General features: G+C 44.1%; 1 protein-coding gene across 5 annotated transcripts in view; it reads left to right on the top strand.

The window, feature by feature from the left end:
* LOC123992875 (A-kinase anchor protein SPHKAP-like) overlaps positions 1-25,551 on the top strand; it is a 159,465-nt gene that overhangs the window by 54,421 nt on the left and 79,493 nt on the right. For all 5 annotated transcript variants that reach the window (XR_006831325.1, XR_006831326.1, XM_046294481.1 and 2 more), the window contains exon 2: positions 22,346-22,444. Coding sequence is in view for 3 of the 5 variants with exons in the window: in XM_046294481.1 (XP_046150437.1) it covers positions 22,401-22,444 (44 nt within the window). In the remaining 2 variants the exon portion in view is untranslated. The remainder of the gene's footprint in view (positions 1-22,345; positions 22,445-25,551) is intronic.

Below are 25,551 nucleotides of genomic sequence, written 5' to 3'. Positions count from 1 at the left end.
TTTGTAGCCAGATTCGTTCATAAGTTGTGTGGTCAACAGCAGCAATAATGAGTGATGGGAAGGATACAACAAAAAAACAGAAAATGTATCATTTCCACAAGGAATGGGAGGAGGATCATTTTTTTTGTCATGTCAAACTCCAAATGTGTGTGCGTCACCTGCCATGATAGCATCGCTATCCCAAAGAAAGGTAACATAGAACGACATCTTAAAACCACACACAAAACCCAGGAAAGAGATTTTCCAGCAGACTGAATAACGAAGAAGTGGCAGCGCAGCAGTCCGTTTTCACAAGGCCTCTGACCAAAGGGAAGGCGGCAACCATAGCATCTTATCGTGTGAGTCGCGTTCTTGCTAAGCATGAAAAGTCAGTTATGCATTTTCATCAAAATGGTGTTTGACAACATGAGTACAAAGGAGGAACTACTCACCATTTTGCCACTGAAAGGACATACATGGAGCGAAGATGTTTTTCAGGCTTTTACTTTTGTTTGCTAACAAATTCCAACTGCTCTTTTGTAAACTTGTCTCCATTACTACCGATGGGGCACCCGCTGTGGTAGGACGCATTAGTGGGTTCGTTGCATTCTGCAAACAAGATCATTATTTCCAGGACTTTCTTAGTTATCACTGCGTAATTCATCAGCAAGCTTTGTGCAGGAAGATATTAAACATGAAAGAGGTGATGGATGTTACGATGAAGATTGTAACATCGCAAGGAGCCCACAGCCGAGGCTATTTCACGCTCACTTCGAAGAGACTGAAGCGGAGCACGGATGTGCTGTGGCTGAGCCGAGAGAAATGTTCAGGGAGATTGAGTGAGTTGTTGCCTGAAATCAAGGAGCTTCTCAAGGTCTCCAAACATGCAGAATATGCACAGCGAGAGGACACACAGAGCCTCCTAGATTGAGCTTTTCTCACTGACCTAACTTGCATGCTTAATGAACTGAATGTAGAGCTGCAAGGAAAAGGCAAACGTGTCATCGACATGACCTTCGCTGTGAACACTTTTAAATGCAAAACTATCACTGCTCACAAGAAAGCTGCAACGTGAGGACCTGCACTTCTGTCAACACATGCATTCAGAACCGGAACGTCAGGGCAAGGACACAGCACAGCTTGACAGTGCACCTTACGTGGAGCAAGTCCACAGCATCTGATCTGAGTTTGACAGTCGTTTCACTGACTTTGCATCACTTGAGCCGATTGCCACTTATATGTGCTTACTGTTTGGCACAGACATAAATGTGGAAGTCGTTGCCTCCAAAATGGGATCACTTTTCAGGTGGACACAACTGTAGCAGAAACTGAAAATCTCACCTTTCAAAATGACATTCAGCTGAAATCCAGGGCAACCACTGAGATGAAGGAAGAGTTCAGGGAGCTACCGTAGAGGATAAGTATCCCAACGTAAAAAGCGGTGCTCTCAACTTATCAGCCCTTTTTGGATCAACCTACCTCTGTGAGTCTGCATTTTCTCACATGTAGATAATAAAGCCAAAGTACAGATCTACTATGGCTGATGAACACCTTGTGGCCTGCATCAGACTTGCCACAAGCTGCTTACAGCCCTGACTATGAAAAACTACTTGCCTCCACCCAATGCCAAAAGTCACACTAAGGTAGGAAATGAAATGACTTGCACTTATTTGTGTAAAACATGTTATTGGTCCACATATTTGGGTGTCATAGCAACAGGTCCATACTCAGCGGTGTGTTGCGTTTCATACATTTTGTTGGTTGGTTTAGATTTAGAGACTGGTAGATCTCATCAGGCTGGCAAACGAAAAAGTAGATCTCACGTCAAAGAAGGTTGGCCACACCTGATCTAGAGTGTCAGGTAAGGTAGAGGTGATGTGATCCTTAACTAGCCTCTCAAAGCACTTTGTCGTCTTAACAATACTTCCACAGGTCTTAGCTCAATGGCTTAATGTTAGTAGCTGTAAAACTAACATTAGCTCTGTACCGGAGACATTTATGTCATGTTGGTTCTGTGTTAGCCCACTGTAGAGAGATGTTGATGTAACGTTAGTCCACTGTAAGGAGGCATTCATGTATTGGTAGCCCACTGTAAGAAGACATTAATGTATGTTTGCCCAGAGCCAGCAGGAGCAGCTGGAGCAAAGCTAAGCCTGTCCTTCCCCACTGTGAGTGTGGGATGAGAGAGAGGGAGGCAGAATGTGAGAGAGGGGGAAGATGGATGGGGGTAGAGAGATAAAAAGAGAGAAAAAAACAACAGAATGATCATTGTGTGAGTCGGTGCAAGGGTTTTTTGTGTTATCTGTTGCAATCTTTTCTCCAATATTCTTCATTCTTCACACAAAGCCTGCGGGAGTGTACCACACCAACACAATGCAATAGCTACACGATCAGATCTAGACCACCTGAGTTCCAGACTTTAGTGCTCTCATTGCTTCAGGTCAATCATGTGCCTGCTTTAATATTCTCACGGCGAGTTAGAAATGTAATTTACCGTAGGATGCCAGCAAGCACCTAGGCTACTGCACATACACACATTCCAGTGAGAAACTGGAAACACTCATTTTGTTATTTTAACTAAAACATAATCAATCTTTGTTAAACATAAATACAGAACTTGTTTTTGCATGGATTCCGCGGCTCATCATTTAAATTGATGAAGCTGACAGACATGGCAACTCTGCTTTAAACTCCTGAACAACTTGGTAGTAAGCCCCGAATGTTTTTTGTGTTATTACATACAGCCGGAAATAACTTTTGGATATCAGAGTGGCTCTAACTCCCCAGCATTATGACCTTGAATACAACTTTCCAGAATTGGATCCTTTGTTTGTACCCACCAGAGCAATTGGCTGCTCCAAGACGCCGCCGGCGGAGAAGAGGTATTCGGAGAGGACTTCTAGTCTGACTCAGGAGGCGTGCACACCATCCACCGCTTCCGAGCATATTACTTTCTAATGTTCAGTCTCTGGACAATAAAGCATATGAGTTCAGGGCGAGGATCTCCTTCCAGAGAGACATCAGGGACTATAACATACTCTGTTTCATGGAATTATGGCTTTCTCGGGATATACTGTCCCTGTCCATATAGCCAGCTGGGTTCTCAGTAAATTGTGCAGACATGAATAAAGAACATTCCGGGAAGAAGAAGGGTGTGGTGTGTGTTTCATGATTAACTACTCATGGTGTGATTGTGACAACATACAGAAACTCAAGTCCTTTTAATCATGCAACATAGAATATATCACAATTAAATGCCAACCGTATTACCTCCCAAGAGAATTCTCTTCGGTTATGGTCACAGCCATGTACTGTATATTCCTCTGTATATTCCTCCTCCTTTGGGAACTACACTGGACTGGCAAACTGGAAAACTGGAAACCACATATCTTGAGGTCACATTTATTGTAGCTGGGGATTTTAACAAAGCAAATTTGAGGAAAACGCTACTGAAATTCTATCAACACATTGACTGTAGTACTTTCTCTGGTAAAACATTTGATCACTGCTACTCCCCCTTTCAAAATGCCTACAAGGCCCTTCCCTGCTCTCGCTTTGGCAAATCAGATTACGACTCCATTTTGCTCCTCCCTTCCTATAGGCATAAACTCAATCAGGAAGTACCCATGCTAAGGTCTATTCAACACTGGTCTGACCAATAGGAATCCATGCTTCAAGATTGTTTTGATCACTTGGACTGGGATATGTCCCGGATAGCCTCTGAGAATTACATTGACGTATACATGGACACGGTGACTTAGTTCATCAGGAAGTGTATAGGGGATGTTGTTCCCACTGTGACTATTAAAACCTATCCAAACCAGAAACCATGGATAGATGGCAGCATTCGCGCAAAACTGAAAGCATGAACCACCGCATTTAACCATGGCAAGGTGGATGGGAGTATGGTTGAAAACAAACAGTGTAGTTATTCCCTCCACAATGCAATACAACAGGCATAACGTCAGCACAGAGACAAAGTGGAGTCGCAATTCAAAGGCTCTGACACGAGATGTATGTGGCAGAGTCTACTGACAATCACGGATTACAAAGAGAAAACAAGCCACGTTGCAGACTCTGACGTATTGCTGCCAGTCAAACTAAACACCTTCTTCGCCCCCCACCCAAGGACTGTGGGCTCTCGTTCTCCATGGCCGACGTGAGTAAGACATTTAAGCGTGTCAATCCTTGAAAGGCTACCGGGCAGACAGCATCCCTAGTCACGTGCTCAGAACATGCGCAGACCAGCTGGCTTGAGTTTTTACAGACATATTCAATCTCTCCCGATTCCAGTCTGCTGTTCCGACAAGATGTGCACTATTGTTCCTGCACCCAAGAAAGCAAAGGTAACTGAACTAAATAACTACCGCCCCGTAGCACTCACTTCTGTCATCATGAAGTGCTTTGAGAGGCTAGTTAAGGATCATATCAGTTCTACCTTACCTGACACCCTAGACCCACTTCAATTTGCTTACCACCCCAATAGATTCACAGACGATCCAAATGCCATTGCACTGCACACTGCCATATCCCATTTGGACGAGAGGAAAACCTACATAAGAATGCTGTTCATTGACTACAGCTCAGCCTTCAAGACCATAGCATCCTCAAAACTCATCATTAAGGTCAGGGCCTTGGGTCTGAACCCCGCCCTGAACAACCCCGCCCCCAGTTGGTGAAGGTAGGAAACAACACATTAACTTTGCTGATTCTCAACACAGGAGCCCCACAAGGATACATGCTCAGCCTCCTACTATACTCCCTTTTCACCCATGACTGCGTGGCCATGCACACCTCCAACTGAATCGTAAAGTTGGCAGATGACACAACAGCAGTAGGCCTGATTACCAACAATGACGAGACAGCCTATAGGGAGGATAACCTCTCCCTCAACGTCAACAAAATGAAGAAGTTGATTGTGAACTTCAGGAAACAGCAGAGACAGCACGCCCCTATCCACATCGACACACTCCTCAGTGTACACATCACTGACAAGCTGAAATGGTCAACCCAACCCACCACAGACAGTGTGGTGATGAAGGCGCAACAGTGCCTTTTCAACTTCAGGAGGCTGAAGAAATTAGTCTTGACCACTAAGACACTCACAAACTTTTATAGATGCTAAATTGAGAATATCCTGTTGGGCTGTATCCCCGCCTGGCACGGAAACAACACCGCACCTAACCGCAGGGCTCTCCAGAGGGTGCTATGGTCTGCCCAACGCATGCCAGGGGGCGAACTGCCTGCCCTCCAGGACAGCTACAGCACCTGATGTCACATGAAGGCCAAAAAGATCATCAAGGACATCAACCACCCGAGCCTCAGCCTGTTCACCCCTCTATCATCCAGAAAGCGAGATCAGTACAGGTGCATCAGAGCTGGGACCATCACCAACCAGCTACCATCCAGTTACGCAACCCTGTACCTTAAAGGCTGCTGCCCTTTACACATAGACAAGGAATCACTGGACACTTTAACTTTGGAACACTAGTCACTTAAATTATGTTTACATACTGCTTTACTCATCTCATATGTATATACTGTATTCTATTATACTATAGTTCAGTCAATGCCACTCCGACATTGCTCAACCTAATATTTATATATTCTTAATTCCATTCTTTAACTTTTAGATGTGTGTGTATTGTTGTGTATTGTTAAATATTACTGCACTGTTGGAGCTAGGAACACAAACAATTCACTACACCCGCAATAACATCTGCTAAAAACGTGTATTTGACCAATAACGTTTGATTTGATTTTTAACAACTAGGACCGCTACTTCTTGTCCCGGAATCCCGCTTTACTGACAGGTCTGCTTAAAAGAGCCGCTAACCCAGCTGAGCTGCTAACGTTAGCCATCAAGCCAACAGAGTTAGTACCAGATGAGTTTTCCAATGGAAGCCCATTTTGTCTGGAGAGGTAAATGAACGGTTCCAGCGTTGTAGGAGCTGTATCTACTTCCGGGACAAACTCTATCACTCAGAGTTCCAATGCGGCAATTGTTTGCTTGCCGAGGATTATAGGCTTGAGATGGCTTCATTCGCCAGGGGACCCATCTACTGCCTCTCATCCCCCATCTGATAGCGGAGTCAAAAGAACACAGCAAGAGGGGCATGGCAATGATGGTCGCATGTCACGAGCCGTGGACTTGGGAGCAGCTACATGGGATCCATAATAAATACAAATACAAATACACACACATTTTTGCTTTTATGTCAGTATATTGACGTTTAGACTGAGAGAATGGGTTGTACACACATACACGTGTGCCCGCAAAGCACAGAGAGAAGGGCCAAACTGTCCATCTGCAGACAATGGTTCTCACACAGTGCTCTCACAGTTGATGCGCACACACACACACACGCGCACGCACACACACACACACACACTCGCACGCACACGCACACACACACACACAAAAACAAACAAAGGAACTGACGGGTGTTCTTTAGTGGTGATGATAAATACCACAAAGCCAGACCACAAACACACCAGACCAGATCTGATTCCTAAAGAAAAGTACACAGTCCTTCATGGGCAGCCAGACACATAATTTAGAATATCTTTCATTAATACACACACAGAGCATGTCAGAAGTGCACTGCAAATAGGAGAGAAGGAAGGAGGGAGAGAGAGTGAGGAGGAGGAGGAGAGTAGTGGTTATATGAAGATAATGAGACTGACAGGATAGACAAGCTTCCTGCATCACAAGGAAAATCAACTTAAGTCCAAACCGTCAACACACAGACTGCCAGTCTACCACAAACACTTTCCATCTTGAAGGACGGCCATGACAGTTATGGCTCTGTTGATGTTGTTGATGTTGCTGGTGTTGAGTTACAGGCTCTGTCTCTTACACTCTCTCTCTCTCCTTCTCACATCTTCCTTTCACTCTCCTGCTGAGGGGTGACAGATCATACAGCAAAGAAAACATTGCATGGGCAGAGGCTGATATGTTTGACTGACATCCCGAGAGCTCGTTGGTCCATATTTAGGGTAGGAATTCAATAAGGGAAACAGATATGCGCAGATGTATTTTATTCAAATAAACCTTTATTTAACCAGGTCAGTCTAATTGAGATTAAACATCTATTACGATATAAATATTTCCAAAATAGCAGCAGTGATGTAAAGTACTTAAGTGGGAATACTTCAGTCTTCTTCATCAACCTGGCCAAGGATTTAGTCTCTGTCAATCACCTTGGCTTCTAAAATGATTGCCTTGCCTGGTTCACCAACTACTTCTCAGTTAGAGTTCAGTGTGTCAAATCGGAGGGCCTTGTTGTCCGGACCTCTGGCAGTCTCTATGGGGGTGCCACAGGGTTCAATTCTCGGGCCGAATCTTTTATCTGTATATATCAATGATGTTGCCCTTGCTGCTGGTGATTCTCTGATCCACCTCTATGCAGACGACACCATTCTGTATACATCTGGCACTTCTTTGGACACTGTGCTAACAAACCTCCAAACGAGCTTCAATGCTATAAAACACTCCTCCCGAGGCCTCCAACTGCTTTTAAATGCAAGTAAAACTAAATGCATGCTCGTCAACCGATTGCTGCCAACACCCTCCCACCCGACTAGCATCACTACCCTGGACGGTTCTGACTGTAAACTCTCCTTCCAGACTTACATTAAGCATCTCCAATCCACAATTAAATATAGAATCAGTTTCCTATTTCGCAACAAAGCCTCCTTCACTCATGCTGCCAAACGTACCCTCGTAAAACTGACTTTCCTGACGATCCTTGACTTTGGCGATGTCATTTACAAAATAGCCTCCAACAGTCTACTCAGCAAATTGGATGTACTGTAGTCTATCACAGTGCCATCCGTTTTGTCACCAAAGCCCCATATACTACCCACCACTGCAACCTGTATGCTCTCGTTGGCTGGCCCTCACTACATATTTGTCGCCACACCCACTGGCTCCAGGTCATCTATAAGCCTATGCTAGTTAAAGCCCCACCTTATCTCAGCTCACTGGTCACCATAGCACACGCTCCAGCAGGTATATTTCATTGGTCACCCCCAAAGCCAACACTTACTTTGGCCACCTTTCCTTCCAGTTCTCTGCTGCCAATGACTGGAACGAATTGCAAAAATCACTGAAGCTGGAGACTCATATCTCCCTCAATTTTAAGCACCAGCTGTCAGAGGAGCTTACCGATCACTGTACCTGTACACAGCCAATCTGTAAATAGCACACCCAACTACCTCATCCCCATATTGTTACTTATCCTCTTGCTCTTTTGCACCCCAGTATTTCTACTTGCACATCCTCATCTGCACATCTATCACTCCAGTGTTAATGCTAAATTGTAATGATTTTGCCTCCGTGGCCTCTTTATTGCCTTACCTCCCTACTCTTCTTCATTTGCACACACCGTACATAGATTTTTATATTGCGTTATTGACTGTACGTTTGTTTATGTGTAACTCTGTGTTGTTGTTTTTGTCACACTGCTTTGCTTTATCTTGGCCAGGTCGCAGTCGTAAATGAGAACTTCTCAACTGGCCTACCTGGTTGAATAAAGGTGAAATAAATACAAATAAAAATACTAGTAGTTTTTTTGTGGCATCTGTAATTTATTATTTATATTTTGACAACTTGTACTTTTACTCCCCTACATTCCTAAAGAAAATAATATAGTTTTTACTCCAACATTTTCCTTGACACCCAAAAGTACTTGAATGTTTAGCAAGACAGGAAAATGGTCCAATTCACACACTTATCAAGAGAACATCCTTGGTCATTCCTACTGCCTCTGATCTGGCAGACACACTAAACACAAATGCTTTGTAAATGATGTGTTTTGGAGTGTGCCCCTGGCTATCTGTGAATTTTAAAAAACAAGAAAATCGTGCCGATAGGTTTGCTTTATGGGAAGTTTCATGATAACTGTACCCAATGATATCATTAGTGTGCATCGTGTGATTTTAACCAATTATGAGTAGGCATTACCTACTAATTGCCTAGTAATAGTCTACAAATGAGTTGACGATGTCATTGGAAAAACTTATCTTCCTCTACATTTTTTACTACAAAACATAGAAACGCACCATTTTCACATATGTTGATGTTGGAGTGGTGCTGGAATATGAAGTCGAATTATTTTGCAATGTCCCTTTTAATATAAGGTATTTGAAATTATGTATACTTTTTACTTTTACAAATGATGGAATTTCCTGTAGAAGAATGGTGTCGCACCCCTCCGATAGATTTCCAGACACTTGTAGAATCTATGCCAACGCGGATTGAAGCTGTTCTGGCTCGTGGTGGCCCAATGCCCTATTAAGAGAATTTATGTTGGTGTTTCCTTTATTTTGGCAGTTTCCTGTACTAAGTACCAGAAATAATGCTGTGTGCTGGGAGGTGACTAATAGAACATATTGAGTGTCGTAAGTCACATGTCAAATTATTGAAAATACAACGAGAGCATAACTGTACACTGAGCAACATGAGCCTCCCATTGAGTTGGGCTGCTTACGCTCAGGTTTAATTGAAAACAAAGGTTTGTCCAGTGTAGCAGGTGTAGCAGGCCTGTTCATGTTTAGTGTTACCCATAGATCTTGGTTGGATTCCAAGGTATTGCATACGTATACGTTGCATTATATACATTTCATCCTTGTACCACGGGCCAAATAACCCTGTGTGTATTCTTATTAGTCATACATCAGAGAGTCTAGTTTCACCTTGAACCTCTCCTTAGTCTACACCCCTGCACCTGCAGAGCAGTAGGTTACTAGAGCATAGAAAGGACAGGATCCTTGGACCATGGTGATTGTGATGGGAGGGAAATGTCAGTGCGTCTGCCTCTGTGTCCTCCTGTCTGTCCCCTGAGGCCGGCGGAAGGAGCCACTCAGTTAGATAGAGATCTGAGATCAAGCCCAGCTCAGTTCAGCCATGTCTAGCTCAGTTAAGCTCAGTTCACCTCAGCTCCAACCTCACCCCTAGCCCCAGACCCAGACCAAGCCCCAGCCTTGGTCTTCCAACCCAGCGACCCCGCCTCCCCCTTCTGTCCCTCTCTCCCTCCCTCTCAATCTCTCTCTCCCTCCTTCCGTCTCAGTGTGTGTTGTGTTGCTCTATAACTCCAACCTCCATGCCTGAGCAGCAGCAGCAGCAAATCAGCTTTAAGGCCTAATCTGGGGATCATTACATTTTACATTTACATTTGAGTCATTTAGAAGACACTCTTATCCAGAGCAACTTACAATTAGTGCATTCATCTTAAGATAGCTAGGTGGGGAGACTACATATCACAGTCCTAGCAAGCACATTTGTACCTCAATAAAGTACTTATCAGCAAAGTGAATGTTGAGTAGGAAAAGACAAGTGCAGGTATTTTAAAAAATGTGATCATCTCAAAAATACAGTGGGAATTACAGCGCACTAAATCATGTCATAACGACACTACAACACTACAACCCCACCCCCCCCCACCCCCACCCCCACCCCCACACAATTTTACACTGCTGCTGCTCTCTGGTTACTATCTATGCATAGTCACTTTAACTCTACCTACATGTACATATTACCTCAATTACCTCAACTAACCATTGACTCTGTACCGGTACCCCCTGTATATAGCCTCCACATTGACTCTGTACCGGTACCCCCTGTATATAGCCTCCACATTGACTGTGTACTGGTACCCCCTGTATATAGCCTCCACATTGACTCTGTACCGGTACCCCCTGTATATAGCCTCCCCTCTGTATATAGCCTCCACATTGACTCTGTACCGGTACCCCCTGTATATAGCCTCCACATTGACTCTGTACCGGTACCCCCTGTATATAGCCTCCACATTGACTCTGTACCGGTACCCCCTGTATATAGCCTCCACATTGACTCTGTACCGGTACCCCCTGTATATAGCCTCCACATTGACTCTGTACCGGTACCCCCTGTATATAGCCATGCTACTGTTATTTTACTGCTGCTCTTTAACTATTTGTTATTTGTTCTTTTTAACGTATCTATTTTTTACTTAACATTTATTTTTCTTAAAACTTCATTGTTGGTTAAGGGTTTGTAAGTAAGCATTTCACTGTAAGGTCAGTCAAAACAGAAAATGTGTGTCAGTCTGTCTCTTGTGAAAACAGTGAACAACTTGTGAACATTTCTGAATTTTAAAACATATATATATACCTGTTGTATTCGGCGCATGTGACAACTAAAATTTGATTTGATTTAACAAAGGGTACTTCTCCCCCCATACCTTGGTTCCCTTGCTTATGGTGTAGTTCTGTGCTCACTTTTGAGAGTCTTGTGATCGTTTAGATTTGCATTTATTTGCATAAAATAACATGGGTTTCAATAAGCTTCTCTAGATCTATCAATCCTTCCTTGTTCATTCATCTATCCATATATCCATCTATCTATTTATGCATCTATCCATCCATCTATCCATCTTTCCAACCAACCGTATTTATCCATCCAACATTTCAGCTGAAGCAAGCCCACACATTTTCTGTGGAATATACAGTAGGTGTTGGCAGGCCTGGAGCTGTCCATGGTAACTGATCATGGCTATTGCCAAGCAGAACCCTGGAACTGTACTGTGGGTTCCTATAGAGTGGTAGCCAGATAGTGGAAGTAGAGAGTGCAGTATGGAGACATTTTTAGAATGAACTTGGCGGGATTGTGACACGGTATCTGCCTCTGCTGCTTCTGTTGATCTGTAATTGAGCTTGCCCAAATAACAGGGCAGCATGTCTTTCTGTCTTTCTGTCTTTCTGTGTGGGTGGTGTAAATGGGTTACAGTCAGTCAGTACGAATAAAATAATTTTGTTCAGCAGATAAAATATGTACATAATGGAGGATTCAGCCAGCAGACTGTTAGATGGTCTTATGAACAGAGAAGTGAATAGGCTGGAACAGAAAAAGAGAGGAACAGAAACATAAGAGGAAGAGAGGAACAGAAACAGAGAGGAAGAGAGGAACAGAAACAGAGAGGAAGAGAGGAACAGAAACAGAGAGGAAGAGAGGAACAGAAACAGAGAGGAAGAGAGGAACAGAAACAGAAAGGAAGAGAGGAACAGAAACAGAGAGGAAGAGAGGAACAGAAACAGAGAGGAAGAGAGGAACAGAAACAGAGAGGAAGAGAGGAACAGAAACAGAGAGGAAGAGAGGAACAGAAACAGAGAGGAAGAGAGGAACAGAAACAGAGAGAGGAAGAGAGGAACAGAAACAGAGGAAGAGAGGAACAGAAACAGAGAGGAAGAGAGGAACAGAAACAGAGAGGAAGAGAGGAAGAAGGATAGAAATAGAGGGAAAAAAGAGAGTGAGGGAGAAAGGGAGAGGGATGAAAGAGAAAGGCAGAGGGAGGGAGACAGGGAAAGTGGGGTAGAAAGAAGAGAAAGAGAGAGAGGGAAGGAGAGAGGGGGACAGAGGGGGGAGAAAGGGAGATACATATTTAGAAGAGGAGAAAAAGGAGAGGGGCAGAAAGAGGCTGTCAAAGTTAATGAAGACAGAATGCAGGAGCTTGCAAAAAGGGCTCCACTGAGAGTAGAGGATGATACCTGCTCCCAATACACAACCAGCACTGTCTTATCAATGCAACGCAACACCAGAAAACACACACCAAAATGATTAATGAAAATGTTTTCTCCATTCTTCCACCAGCTCTCTACTGTTTTTCATCTCACCCCAAGCCGTCTCACTCTCTCTCTCTTCTTCTCCCTCCACTAAACCTTCCGATCACACCTGATATAGACACAGTATGTAAGAGTGAGGGTGGCTTCCTGTCTCTACCGTGTTATTGTGAAGTGAGTTCACTCAGACTGTCAGTGGGGCTGGTTAATGGTTAACCAGTGCTCCTGGTTCATTTGATTATGCTGAGCTGTCATCACCATTCCACAGCGACTTGTGAATTAGCAGAACCCCTAACCTAACCCTCTCCTCATCTGTCTTCCCATCCTTCAGTCTGTAATGACCTTGCTCCTCAACACCACAACAACTTACAGACAGACGGACGGACGGACGGACGGACGGACGGACGGACGGACGGACGGACGGACGGACGGACGGACGGACGGACGGACGGACGGACGGACGGACGGACGGACGGACGGACGGACGGACGGACGGACAGACAGACAGACAGACAGACAGACAGACAGACAGACAGACAGACAGACAGACAGACAGACAGACAGACAGACAGACAGACAGACAGACAGACAGACAGACAGACAGACAGACAGACAGAGCGGAAATGTTTTGTATGCTTTGAATTTGTCAACAGTTTGTGGATTTGTATTTATATTTTTCACATTTTGCATATTTCTCTCTCTTCTCTTTCTCTTAGTTCAGCAGTGTTTCAACTCTTGAGCAAAGGACTGACGTATTGAGACACAGAGCGGTTTGAGCAGTGTACTGAGAAACTCAATGTTGCTTGAGGCCAAATGCAGCAAAAATGGAAAGCATTGCTTTAACACAGTTTCTTAGGAGCAGTGAGTGAAAGATACCAACTTGTCACTCTCTATATTTCACACACACATACACACACAAACGCACATATTTAAAATACTTTATTTGAATCCACAACTCACATTACATTTAAAAAAGGATTCAAACATGTCAAAGTTCTTTGCATGCATTGACACAGAAAGCACCTTCTTTTCCAAACAGCTAGGCTGCCCATAACAGATGAAACAGAGCAATACCTAGCCGATTGCTTTGCTTAAGTCTCAGCCTGCAATCTGGAGTCCACGTAGGCCTACTGTAAGCCTATGTATGTGGCTGAGAATGTCAGTGGTACTAACTTGCACCTATATCCGAGGCTTCCCAAGTGTGATATGAGGGGCTGGTATTTAATGGCAAGAACGGGTAACTGATAAGTTCGAGAAGTTACTACCTTTTAGGGTATAGGTACTCAGGGGGGAAGTACCTTTTAGGGAATAGTGCCTGCTCCGACCTTGAATATGTGGATACCTATAAGTACCTAGGTGTCTGGCTAGACTGCAAACTCTCCTTCCAGACCCATATCAAACATCTCCAATCGAAAATCAAATCGAGAATCGGCTTTCTATTCCGCAACAAAGCCTGCTTCACTCACGCTGCCAAGCTTACCCTGGTAAAACTGACTATCCTACCGATCCTCGACTAAGGCGACGTCATCTACAAAATTGCTTCCAACACTCTACTCAGCAAACTGGATGCAGTTTATTACAGTGCCATCCGTTTTGTCAGTAAAGCACCTTATACTACCCACCACTGCGACTTGTATGCTCTAGTCGGCTGGCCCTCGCTACATATTCGTCGCCAGACCCACTGGCTTCAGGTCATCTACAAGGCCATGCTAGGCAAAGCTCCGCCTTATCTCGGCTCACTGGTCACGATGGCAACACCCATCCGTAGCACAAACTCCAGCAGGTGTATCTCATTGATCATCCCTAAAGCCAACACCTCATTCGGCCGCCTTTCGTTCCAGTACTCTGCTGCCTGTGACTGGAATGAATTGCAAAAATCACTGAAGTTGGAGACTTTTATCTCCCTCACCAACTTCAAACATCAGCTAGCTGAGCAGCTAACCGATCGCTGCAGCTGTACATAATCTATTGGTAAATAGCACACCCATTTTCACCTACCTCATCCCCACAGTTTTTATTTATTTACTTTTCTGCTCTTTTGCACACCAATATCTCTACCTGTACATGATCATCTGATCATTTATCACTCCAGTGTTAATCTGCAATATTGTAATTATTCGCCTACCTCCTCATGCCTTTTGCACACATTGTATATAGACTCCCCTTTTTTTCTCTGTGTTATTGACTTGTTAATTGTTCACTCCATGTGTAACTCTGTGTTGTCTGTTCACACTGCTATGCTTTATCTTGGCCAGGTCGCAGTTGCAAATGAGAACCTGTTCTCAACTAGCCTACCTGGTTAAATAAAGGTGAAATAAATCAAATAAAAAAGTAATCCAGTACAGAAGTTGGGATGGAAGAGTCCATTAAACAGTCTCAGAAGGAGACATAAGACTTTAAAGAGCTAGTGTAACCTGAACGGTATACTTAAGCTAACTTTCTTCAAGGAAAGAAGGAGAAGACAATGAGAGCACAACTCAAGGAAGAGCAAACAGCGAAAACAACAAGGGACACAACCCCAAGGAGCAGCCAAAGGAACCACCCAACTCAGAGGAGAGGAAGAGAGCAACAAGTAAGGGCAAACAGCAGTTTTGTTCTCCTCCATGAGACCTAACCAGAGCCAAGGATCAAAGACTCTGCCCACAGACTGAGTATAACACTCACATATTCAGATATCTTGAGGTCTTTTCTTATCTTTCACTCTATTCACTCCCTTTTTCTATGATCATTCTCATTATATCTGTAAATGTTTTGATTAGTGTAGTTAACTGTTGATGGTATAAAATAATTGTGTTTCTCCAATTGATTGTCAAACAATTCATACATTCACAAAAATCAGTTATTACTATTGTTCTGATTTTTGTCTGATATAGTTAGTTCTCAAATTATTCATAAGGCAGGTCTTCTTAGAATAACATTTTTGTCCAATACTGGACAAGTGTCCCATTTTAATAATTTCATAGTAATAAGTGTGCACACTACTCTACACTCCTCTATAAATCCAGATGAAGGGAGTCTCCAGCTAGCTCCCTAATTGTCAGACACATTGAAAAGTCTGACTGTCGATAGGTGCTTAATGTTTTGTTGTTCCCATAGAACAGTTTTACCTCCAATTTGCTTCATTTAAATACTGCAGGCCACAAGATGGCAGTAGCTTGTTTGGCTTGTGCCTGCTGTAGCCAATGTAAGCTAACTAAGCTAACTAGCAAGATGTGCTGTTGTTGCTAGGTAGAATTTGTATAAAGCCCTTGTTGATACTAACCAAATCGCCACAACTAGATAACCAGCGTAGCTAGCAACATTATCACAATGGATTAATTTTTGAATGAAGCAGCTGCCTGTTAGCTTTTGAGAATTTGTGGAGTAGCTAGCTAGCTAACCCATCAAGCTAACATTAGCCAGCAAGCAAAATGGCCCTGGCAGTATGGGATAACGGAGATTTCAGAAAATGATTTATTCTTCATCTTGCTAGACAGCAAGCTTGGGAAAGCATTTAGTGGTGTGTGCATTGTGCTGCACTTACCACCCCATTCATTTCATATGAAGTGTGTGTGACTGCCTGACTCAGTTAGCAAGCTAACGTTAGCTAGCTACCTAATGAGCAGGTGCATATTATCAAACTGAACCTAACAAAGAAATCCTTCTTCAAGCACAAAACTCCTTAGCTAGCTGTAAAATATGTATGCCACTTCTGTTGGCTCCCCCACACGGAGGTTTGTGCTCTCTGATTGTCTTTACGCCAAGTTTTTGGCCAATGACGAGCATTGCAATTCTACATGTGGAGACAGCAGGTTTGTCTGTAAACAGGTTGGTACACAGCAGGGAAGTGTTTTGTTCTAGCAAGAGAAGGAACGTCCTCCTACTGTGCTAAGTACCTATCGGCAGTCAGATGTCTTGGTGTGTCTGTACCATAACTGTTGTGTTGTCACTGTTGAGCATGTTCAATAGATGGTTCAGTCTGGTTGCAGTGTAAGTCCATTCGACATTCTGGACACCCAAGCCCCCCTCTTTTCAGCTTAGAAACACACACACGTGCATGCATGCTCACACACAATGTAGGCACTGAACCAGGGGCTAATTTCAATTCACCCTCATGCCTCCCAGCATGCATTGTGTCACTGCGCTCTGATGCCCACTTGTTACTTGACATGACTTGACCTGTCATCATCACATGTCCTGAATGACTGAGTACACATTCTCCCTTCTTTCATATCTATTTGACTCTGTCTTTTCCCACTTTGCTCCCTCTCTTTCTCTCAGTGTATCCCTCTCTCTTAGTTTATGTCCCCCTCTTCCCATCATTCTCTCTACCTTTTAACCCTCTACCCACCTGTTTTTATCAAAAAATACATTTATAAAAATTAACTGATTTTTGTTTTGTTTTTGGGTAAACTGTTTTGCATGTTATTTTGGCATTAATATGGGTCACACATCAGTTTGCAAACCATGTAAAAAAATAAATAATAATAATACTTGAGTTAATAAAGCTGCATACAAACATGGTCTCTTTTTTGCTTTCTTGATTAAAGGCAGCTCCAAAATGCAGGTGTTTCAGCCTACTGCAGCTCAGTGCTTTCTGTGGTGGTGGGGCGGCCAGTGGAAAATACGGAGCCTAGGTGTTGGTAATGTTCTCTAGTTGCACCGTGATTGGCTCAGTGTTCTGTCACTCACGGGGACACCATCTACCGCCAAATCTATGGGTAAAATTCAAGCCCCTTGGGTACTGCCCTAGAGCTACATTAGAAATAACCGTTCAAGGCGGCTCAAGGTCATTGGCTGCAGACAAAATGATATCAAAGCACGTTATATCTACAGCAGCATTGATTGGACTGATCATGTCAACATCATACTTTAAAAATCTCAACCTAGCAGTCGTCATCATTAATCAAGTCGACAATCTACTGGCAAATCTTTTTTAATCCTTGTCATATGAAGATAAATAATGAATAGAAATTATAGATAAAACATATCGGTGCTTATCGGTCATTGGACATAAACATTACAAAACAAGTTGGAAATCGCAAATTCTACATTGAGTGGTTTGGAAGGAATCAGTGGCTAACTGCAAGCATTGCAAAGCAATCACAAGCCCGCTATTCAGCGTAGTGGGTGTGTGTGGTCCCAAATCTGGGTTTAAGGGCCTCTTTTCCAAGTTTAAAATTATAAGCATTCAACTTTGGCCATGCTGTCAATCCAGCATGATTTCTGCCACGCTCAAAACAACTGTTAACTTGGACCTGGGAAATGTGACTTCAGTGAGTTCAAGACAACTTGGAACTCGGGGAATAAACAAGCTCCGACTGGGAAAACACGTTTTGAACGGTCATCCAACTCGGAATTGTAACTCGGGAACTCAGGATTCTTTCTAAAGCTACGACCTGAAGATCACTGACGCCATCATGATTCAAGCTTTTATTTCCGAGTTCCCAGTTGTCTTGAAAGCACCATAAATCCAGAGAATGCCAGACTTTGATGTCAAAGTTTGATGACAAATTTTGCCCAAGAAGGAACGCCGCGCCACCTTCCTGTTCAAGTGAGCACAGCACAACAAGGTGAGTCCAAACATGTCTTGTATGCTGCTGCATAAATGATGTGATATGTTTACTGTAGCTAAGAAAGTAATACTAAGTGTATGTTGTGTAGTAAGCTGTTAGTAGCCCATGTGCCTCACCCAAATAATTTAGTCTATTTTCCCTTCCTAATTTTGCCTACTGTTCTGACTTGGTGGTGCATATGTAGTGCACATGTAGCCTATAACCTGTTGTAGAGAAATGTAATCAATGAATATTGTAAGAGCTTTCATTGTATGCTTATATGCCCCCTTTATCTAAACACATCTTAACAAGAAATCAAGAAATAACAGAACGAGCCCAAGTAACAATCCAGAGTAGAGAGTAAAAATTTGCGTGAGCATGTGTCAAAATGTAGAATATAAATACATGGTGTGTATAGACAGTATATAATTTGGAAAGAAAATGGTATGTACAGTAGTAGCTATATTAGGATTAGCTTGGTCGAGAATACTGTATTATCATACACAGTGATATAACAGTACATAAACAGAATATGAGGTGACCAGCATTCAATGACTATATAGATGTGGCATTAGTCTCAAGGTGCAGGGCAGAGTACCAGGTATGTAGTCGGCTAGTGATGGCTGGTCAACAGTCTGATGGCCTGGAGATAGAAGCTGTTTTTCAGTCTCTCGGTCCCGGCTTTTATGCACCTGTACCATCTCTGTCTGCTAGATGGTAGCAGAGTGAACAGACCACAACTTCGTTGGCTGAAGTCCTTGATGATCGTCTTGGCTTTTCTTTGACACCAGTGCAGTAAGGAGGGCACGCAGCTTGCCCTCTGTGATACTTCGGGCTGACTACACCACCGTCTGGAGCGCCATGCGGTTGAGGGCGGTGCAGTTGCCGTACCAAGCTGTGATGCAGCCTGACAGAATGGTGCATCTGTAGAAGTTTGTAAGGGTCTTGGGGGCCATGTCGGATTTATTAAGCTGCCTGAGGTTGTAGAGGCGCTGTTGTACCTTCTTCACCACGGTGTCGGTGTGGCGAGACCATTTCAGGTCCTCTGTGATGTGCACGCCAAGGAAATTTAAGGTTTTGACCCTCTCCACTGTGCCTTCATCCCCATGTGGATGATGGCACACTCCCTCTTCTGCCTCCTGTAGTCCACAATCAGCTCCTTAGCCAGGGCATTAACCTCCTCCCTGTAGGCTGTCTCGTCATTGTTGGTAATCAGGCCTGACCCTGTCATGTCATCAGCAGTTGGAGTCGTGTGTAGGCACACATTCATGAGTGAACAGGGAGTACAGGAGGGGGCTGAGCACACACCCTTGGGGGCCCCACTATTGAGGATCAGCGTGGTGGCAGTGTTGTTGCCAACCCTCACCACCTAGATGGAAGTGTTATGGTCCTAGACTCTCAAAGCACTTCATGGTGACAGAGGTGAGTGTTATGGGGCAATAGTCATTTAGTTCAGTTACCTTAACTTACTTGGGTACAGGAACAATGGTTGATGTCTTGAAGCAAGTGAGGACAACAGACTGGGATAGGGAGAGGTTGAATATGTCCAAAAACACGCGAGCCAGCTGGTCTGCACATGCACTGAGGATGTGGATTGGTATGCAGTCTTGGGAGGGTTAACTCGCTTGAAAGTCTACATTATTCTCAGAGGTGACCTGGAACATATCTTGTAGCATGGATTCTGATTGGTCAGAACAGCGCTGAACAGACCTTACCACGGATGCTTCCTGCTTTCATTTCTGCCGATAGGCAGTGAGGAGCAGAATGGAGGCATGATCTGATTTGCCAAAAAGGGGAGGGGGGCTTGTAGCGTACTCAGAAGGGAGAATAACAATGGTCAAGCATCTTCTCTTCAAATGTAATAGAGGCAACGTGTTGGTGGAATCTCGGGACAAATTTCCTTAGCTTTCCTTTGTTATTTAAAGTCCCTAGCTACAACAAATGCAGTCTCAGAATATGCGGTTTCCAGCATACTCAAAGTCCCATACACTTCCTTGAGTGCCATCATGCTATTGGCCTGAGGGGGAATAATAAACAGCCATGATAACAATCAATGGGAAGTTCTCTTGGGAGTTAATGTGGTTGGCAATTGATGGTGAGGTGTTTCAGATCAGGAAAGCATGCGTCTGTCTGCCTGTGTGTGCGTGTGTGTGTGTAATACAGGCTGGAAGAGCAAGGCAAAGGGCTGGTTATGGGAGTGTGGTCTGGTGCGTGAGAGCAGCTGTTGATGCACACGGGAGACGACGAGGGCCAATAAGGGATCAGTTGATGAGAAAGTTGGATGATGCTCTTTACACTCCGGGTGGCAGGTATTGGAGAGAAAAGGAGAGGACAGTCGAGTAGAAAGAAGAGGGAGAACATCTGCAACTAAGATAATCGCTGTTACCAGGAAAACCTTTTCTCTGTGTTTGTATATCAGCTCCCTTAAGAGAGCGACTGAAAGCAATCAGTGGTTGGATTGGATCTCAAACCAAAGACAATTTGTTAAGCGAGACCTCTCCTCCTCGGTATCCATCAGAAAGGTTGTGACCCCATCACTGTGTTGGAGGAAGCCTTAATAAAGTAATCACTGTGTGCCGTGACCTCATTAATATGTGTCTTATTACTTGGTCATTGTGCATGGCAACCTCATTACACGTGTGGTGGCTTCTTCATCGTGCACAGTGGCTGTTTGCATCTGAATGATAGGCTGAGGAACTGTATGTCTAATGAGTTTAATGGTTGTACTGTGCCATTGCTATGCACTTAAACTTTGACCCACTTTATGCCATTTACAGACTCTTTTTATCTAAACAAATTACAGTCATGCGTGCACACAATGTTACATATGGGCGGTAACAGGAATCAAACCCACTTTCCTGGCATGACAAGCACCATACTCTACTAGCTGAGCTAGGCTTTAGGCTATGTTTACCATGGAAATAATGTGGATTGCTATGATCCCTTATTGATGTCACTTGTTAAATCCAATTCAATCTGTATAGATGAAGGGGAGGAGACAGGTTAATTAAAGAAGGATTTTTAAGCCTTGAGACAAATGAGACATGGATTGTGCATGTGTGCCATTTAGAGTTTGAATGGGCAAGACAAAATATTGAAGTGCCTTTGAACGGGGTATGGCAGTAGATGCCAGGCACACTGGTTTAAATGTGTCAAGAACTGCAATACTGCTGTTTTTTCCACACTCAACAGTTTCCCATGTGTATGAAGAATGGTCCACTACTAAAAGGACATCAAGCCAACTTGACACAACTGTGGGAAGCATTGGAGTCAATACTTGTATGCATCCCTGTGGAACGCTTTTGACATCTTGTAGAGTCCAGGCCCCGACAAATTGAGGCTGTTCTGAGGGCAAATATTCTCAATATTAGGAAGGTGTTCCTAATGTAGTGTAAACTCAGTGTATGTGGATGTAAATTGTTTCCAAATTAAAAGTCACACGAGTAATGTGTGTGTTATTACCCACCCTGCAGTAGTATTAGTATGTTGGGGCTGGTGGGTGATTCACAGGGCATAATAATAGGGCAACATATAGCAGACTAAAATGCTCTAGCCATGAGGCACACACATACACACACACACACATACACACACTGGATTGAGAGAGGACTTGGCTCATGTCAATGTGTGAGAAAGCTAGACGTGGTCAGGCGTGTAAGAGAGCTGGGCTGATATAAGATGGTGTGTGTGTGTGTGTGTGTGTGTGTGTGTGTGTGTGTGTGTGTGTGTGTGTGTGTGTGTGTGTGTGTGTGTGTGTGTGTGTGTGTGTGTGTGTGTGTGTGTGTGTGTGTGTGTGTGTGTGTGTGTGTGTGTGTGTGTGTGTGTGTGTGTGTGTGTGTGTGTGTGTGTGTGTGTGTGTGTGTGTGTGTGTGTGTGTGTGTGTGTGTGTGTGTGTGTGTGTGTGTGTGTGTGTGTGTGTGTGTGTGTGTGTGTGTGTGTGTGTGTGTGTTGTAGATGACGATGTACTGCTGTCTTCTCACTTCCCAAGTTCCTATACCCATAATGTCACAGCAAAACACCTGCCATATGACACAAGGGAAAACCACTGTGCTGTGGTAGAGAGGTGAAGGCAGCTCCATCTGTTGCCTTCATCTATAGCAGTCGCTCTGTGTGTTCATGAGCATGTGTGTGTCTGTGTGTGTGTGTCTGTGAAATATAGCTGTACACAAACACTATCATCCACCATTCAATTGTATTTTATATTTACATTTGAATATGTTCCTTTGCAGGCAGAAGGCAGCCCACCAGAAGATAGAGGAGAGTAAGGAGGACAAGAACTAAGAGATGCTATCGTCACTCTTCACTGTGCTCAGAAACTTCACTGAGAGGTAAGGGAAACACTCTAGGCCATCTTTGTGATCTGCTCAACTGTGTTGGGGTGGATGACAGTCTGCACTGTGGGATTCACTGGATTTGAAATGTTCCAAAGTATCCAGAACACAACCTTTAAGGTAAACAGCTTAGAAAGTCGTGGGTGGTGTTCAGTAGGCCAACTTCCCCACCACACCACATGGTGGAGTACTTTCTAGGTCCACCAATGGCAACAACATCGCTCTCCGGGCTAGATTCAGTCAGATCAAGCGTTAAACGGCCATAGTTGAGACCTGCATAGCTGATGTTTTGGCGGTGTCGGAGGTGGAACTGTGTTGGAGCTGTCAAATCGGCAGCTGCTTTTGTGATCATTGTCCTATAAGCCACACCCGTCCCAGTCACGTTATAAGTTCAGAACAAGAAAGTGTAGGCTATATGGAAATAATGACAGTCAAATTGAAAATCAAGGCTTCAGAGGATTTATCTCAGTGCCACTCCGTGCAGCCAATGGCAATGTCAGCTTAAGTATCATGCCGGGAGCCATTGTGGATTTGACCATTTTAACGCAGTTCTACCATCAAAACATGAGCTGCGCGGATTTCTGCTAAAGCAGATCTGATTGAACCGGGCCCTAAATTGCCTCCATTCATCATGGACTAGGCAAGGCTACTTCAGGGAGGGAGGGAGAGAGGGAGGGAGGAAGCGAATGAGGGAGGAATGGAGGGAGGGAGGGAGGGAGGTAGAGAGGGAGAGAGTGAGAGAGAGCCAGAGAGAGAGAGAGAGATGAAAATGATAAGGCCAGTACTTCTCTGTGCTGAGGCAGAGGTCATAAAATGCTAATGGCTGCTGTACTTGCTGACTGAGCACACAACTCCCTAGACCCAGGCCCAGACCCAGACCCAGACCCAGACCTAGACCAAGACAAAGACAGGACTAAGGCTGTTGAGGAGGAGGAAGGAAGAATGTAGTTGTTGTGGGCAGGTGTAAGCGGCACTGACGATGGCACTGATGCCAGTCTGTTCTGGATCATTGGGTGATAGGATGTGAGTATATCTCACCACCTTAGGGAAACAGGAGAAGCACACCAGACAGATGTGGTGATGATACTGTTGGCTAACCCACCACGGGGAAAGGGTCATATCCAGAGATATCTTGATTTGACTCGAAAATAAATCAAAATCAAATAAAATCAAATCCAATTTTATTTGTCACATACACATGGTTAGCAGATGTTAATGCGAGTGTAGCGAAATGCTTGTGCTTCTAGTTCCGACAATGCAGTGGTAACCAACAAGTAATCTAACTAACAATTCCAAAACTACTGTCTTATACACAGTGTAAGGGGATAAGGAACATGTACATAAGGATATATGAATGAGTGATGGTACAGAGCAGCATACAGTAGATGGTATCGAGTACAGTATATACATATGAGATGAGTGTGTAGATATCACATGGTCATTTCCTTTGTTCCAATATCGACTCATTCAATATCCGATTTTGGAGGTCAAACACAGGTTACTGAGTTATTTTACATTATTTGTGTTAATGACAAACCCCTGCTATTTGATGAGTATGTGATGTCTGGTCATTTCTGCTGTCATTATGTGCCCTATGAGCTTAACCAATGATGGTGTAAAGGTCCCTTTCTCCCTGATTGTGATATGTGTGATTTATGAGCCGCTTCATGTCTGACAGGAAACATTAGCATCAATGTTTGTAGCGTGAGATCCAAGGGAACTGGTACCAACTGCAGCGCCCTGTCCCTGCACCCCCAGCCGTGTGGAGGGAGGGGGGTTGTGGATGAGAGGAGCCAGGGGAGAGGGCTGCCTGATGGGATAGGCACGTGGGGTGTTTGGGGGGAGAGGGGCCTCGTTAGAAGGGGCTAGGGGGGGTTGTGTTTTAATTTTCAACACTACATAAAGAGAGACCTAAGACAACAACATAGCAAGGCAGCAACACATGACAACACAGCTTGGTAGCAACATTTACATTTTACATTTAAGTCATTTAGCAGACGCTCTTATCCAGAGCGACTTACAAATTGGTGCATTCACCTTATGACATCCAGTGGAACAACCACTTTACAATAGTGCATCTAAATATTTTAAGGGGGGAGGGGGTGAGAAGGATTACTTTATCCTATCCTAGGTATTCCTTAAAGAGGTGGGGTTTCAGGTGTCTCCGGAAGGTGGTGATTGACTCCGCTGTCCTGGCGTCGTGAGGGAGTTTGTTCCACCATTGGGGAGCCAGAGCAGCGAACAGTTTTGACTGAGCTGAGCGGGAACTGTACTTCCTCAGTGGTAGGGAGGCAGCAGGCCAGAGGTGGATGAACGCAGTGCCCTTAAGGGCCTGATCAGAGCCTGGAGGTACTGAGGTGCCGTTCCCCTCACATCCGTAGGCAACACCAAGCGGATGCAGCTCAACTGGAAGCCAGTGGAGATAGCAACACAACATAACAACAACATGGTAGCAACACAACATGGTAGCAGCACAAAACATGGTACCAACATTATTGGGCACAGACAACAGCACAATGGGCAAGAAGGTAGAGACAATAATACATCACACAAAGCAGCCACAACTGTCAGTAAGAGAGTCCATGATTGAGTCTTTGAATGAAGAGATTGAGATAAAACTGTCCAGTTTGAGTGCAGGTGTGTAATCAGTGTGCTGGGGGCGTGATGGGGGATGGTTGCAGTAATTAGGAGGAAATGTGACTGGCTGCACTGGGCTCCCGCTCAGCACCAGCTGTAAGTCAGAGATTGTCCTCTCTATCTCTATTTCTTATCTCTCTTTTACTCTCTCCTCTCTTTCTTTCCTTCTCTATCTCTCTCTCTCGATTTCGCCTTCTCTCTCTCTGTCTGCGTCTTTCAGTCTCACTCCTTTGTCCTCTGCCTTTCATCCTGTACTCACCAGGGAACTGAAACCGTAAGGTTTTATTTTTAAATCTGTCTAGACTGTCATTGATTGAGGTTGTAATGTCTTGTAAAGTTATATGGGGTTTACATGTCGGGTAATGGGATGAGTGTGTCTGTGTATAGGTACTAACACTGGCGCTTCGCTTTGGTCCGTCTCTGGTTTAGTGTTCCTCTGAACTAGGCTCATATCGCAGTTGATGCTT

Source organism: Oncorhynchus gorbuscha, linkage group LG13 (assembly GCF_021184085.1).
Source record: "Oncorhynchus gorbuscha isolate QuinsamMale2020 ecotype Even-year linkage group LG13, OgorEven_v1.0, whole genome shotgun sequence".
Lineage (NCBI taxonomy): Eukaryota > Metazoa > Chordata > Actinopteri > Salmoniformes > Salmonidae > Oncorhynchus > Oncorhynchus gorbuscha.
Note: the sequence above shows the minus strand (reverse complement) of the source record. Positions and strands in the feature narration are given on the sequence as shown.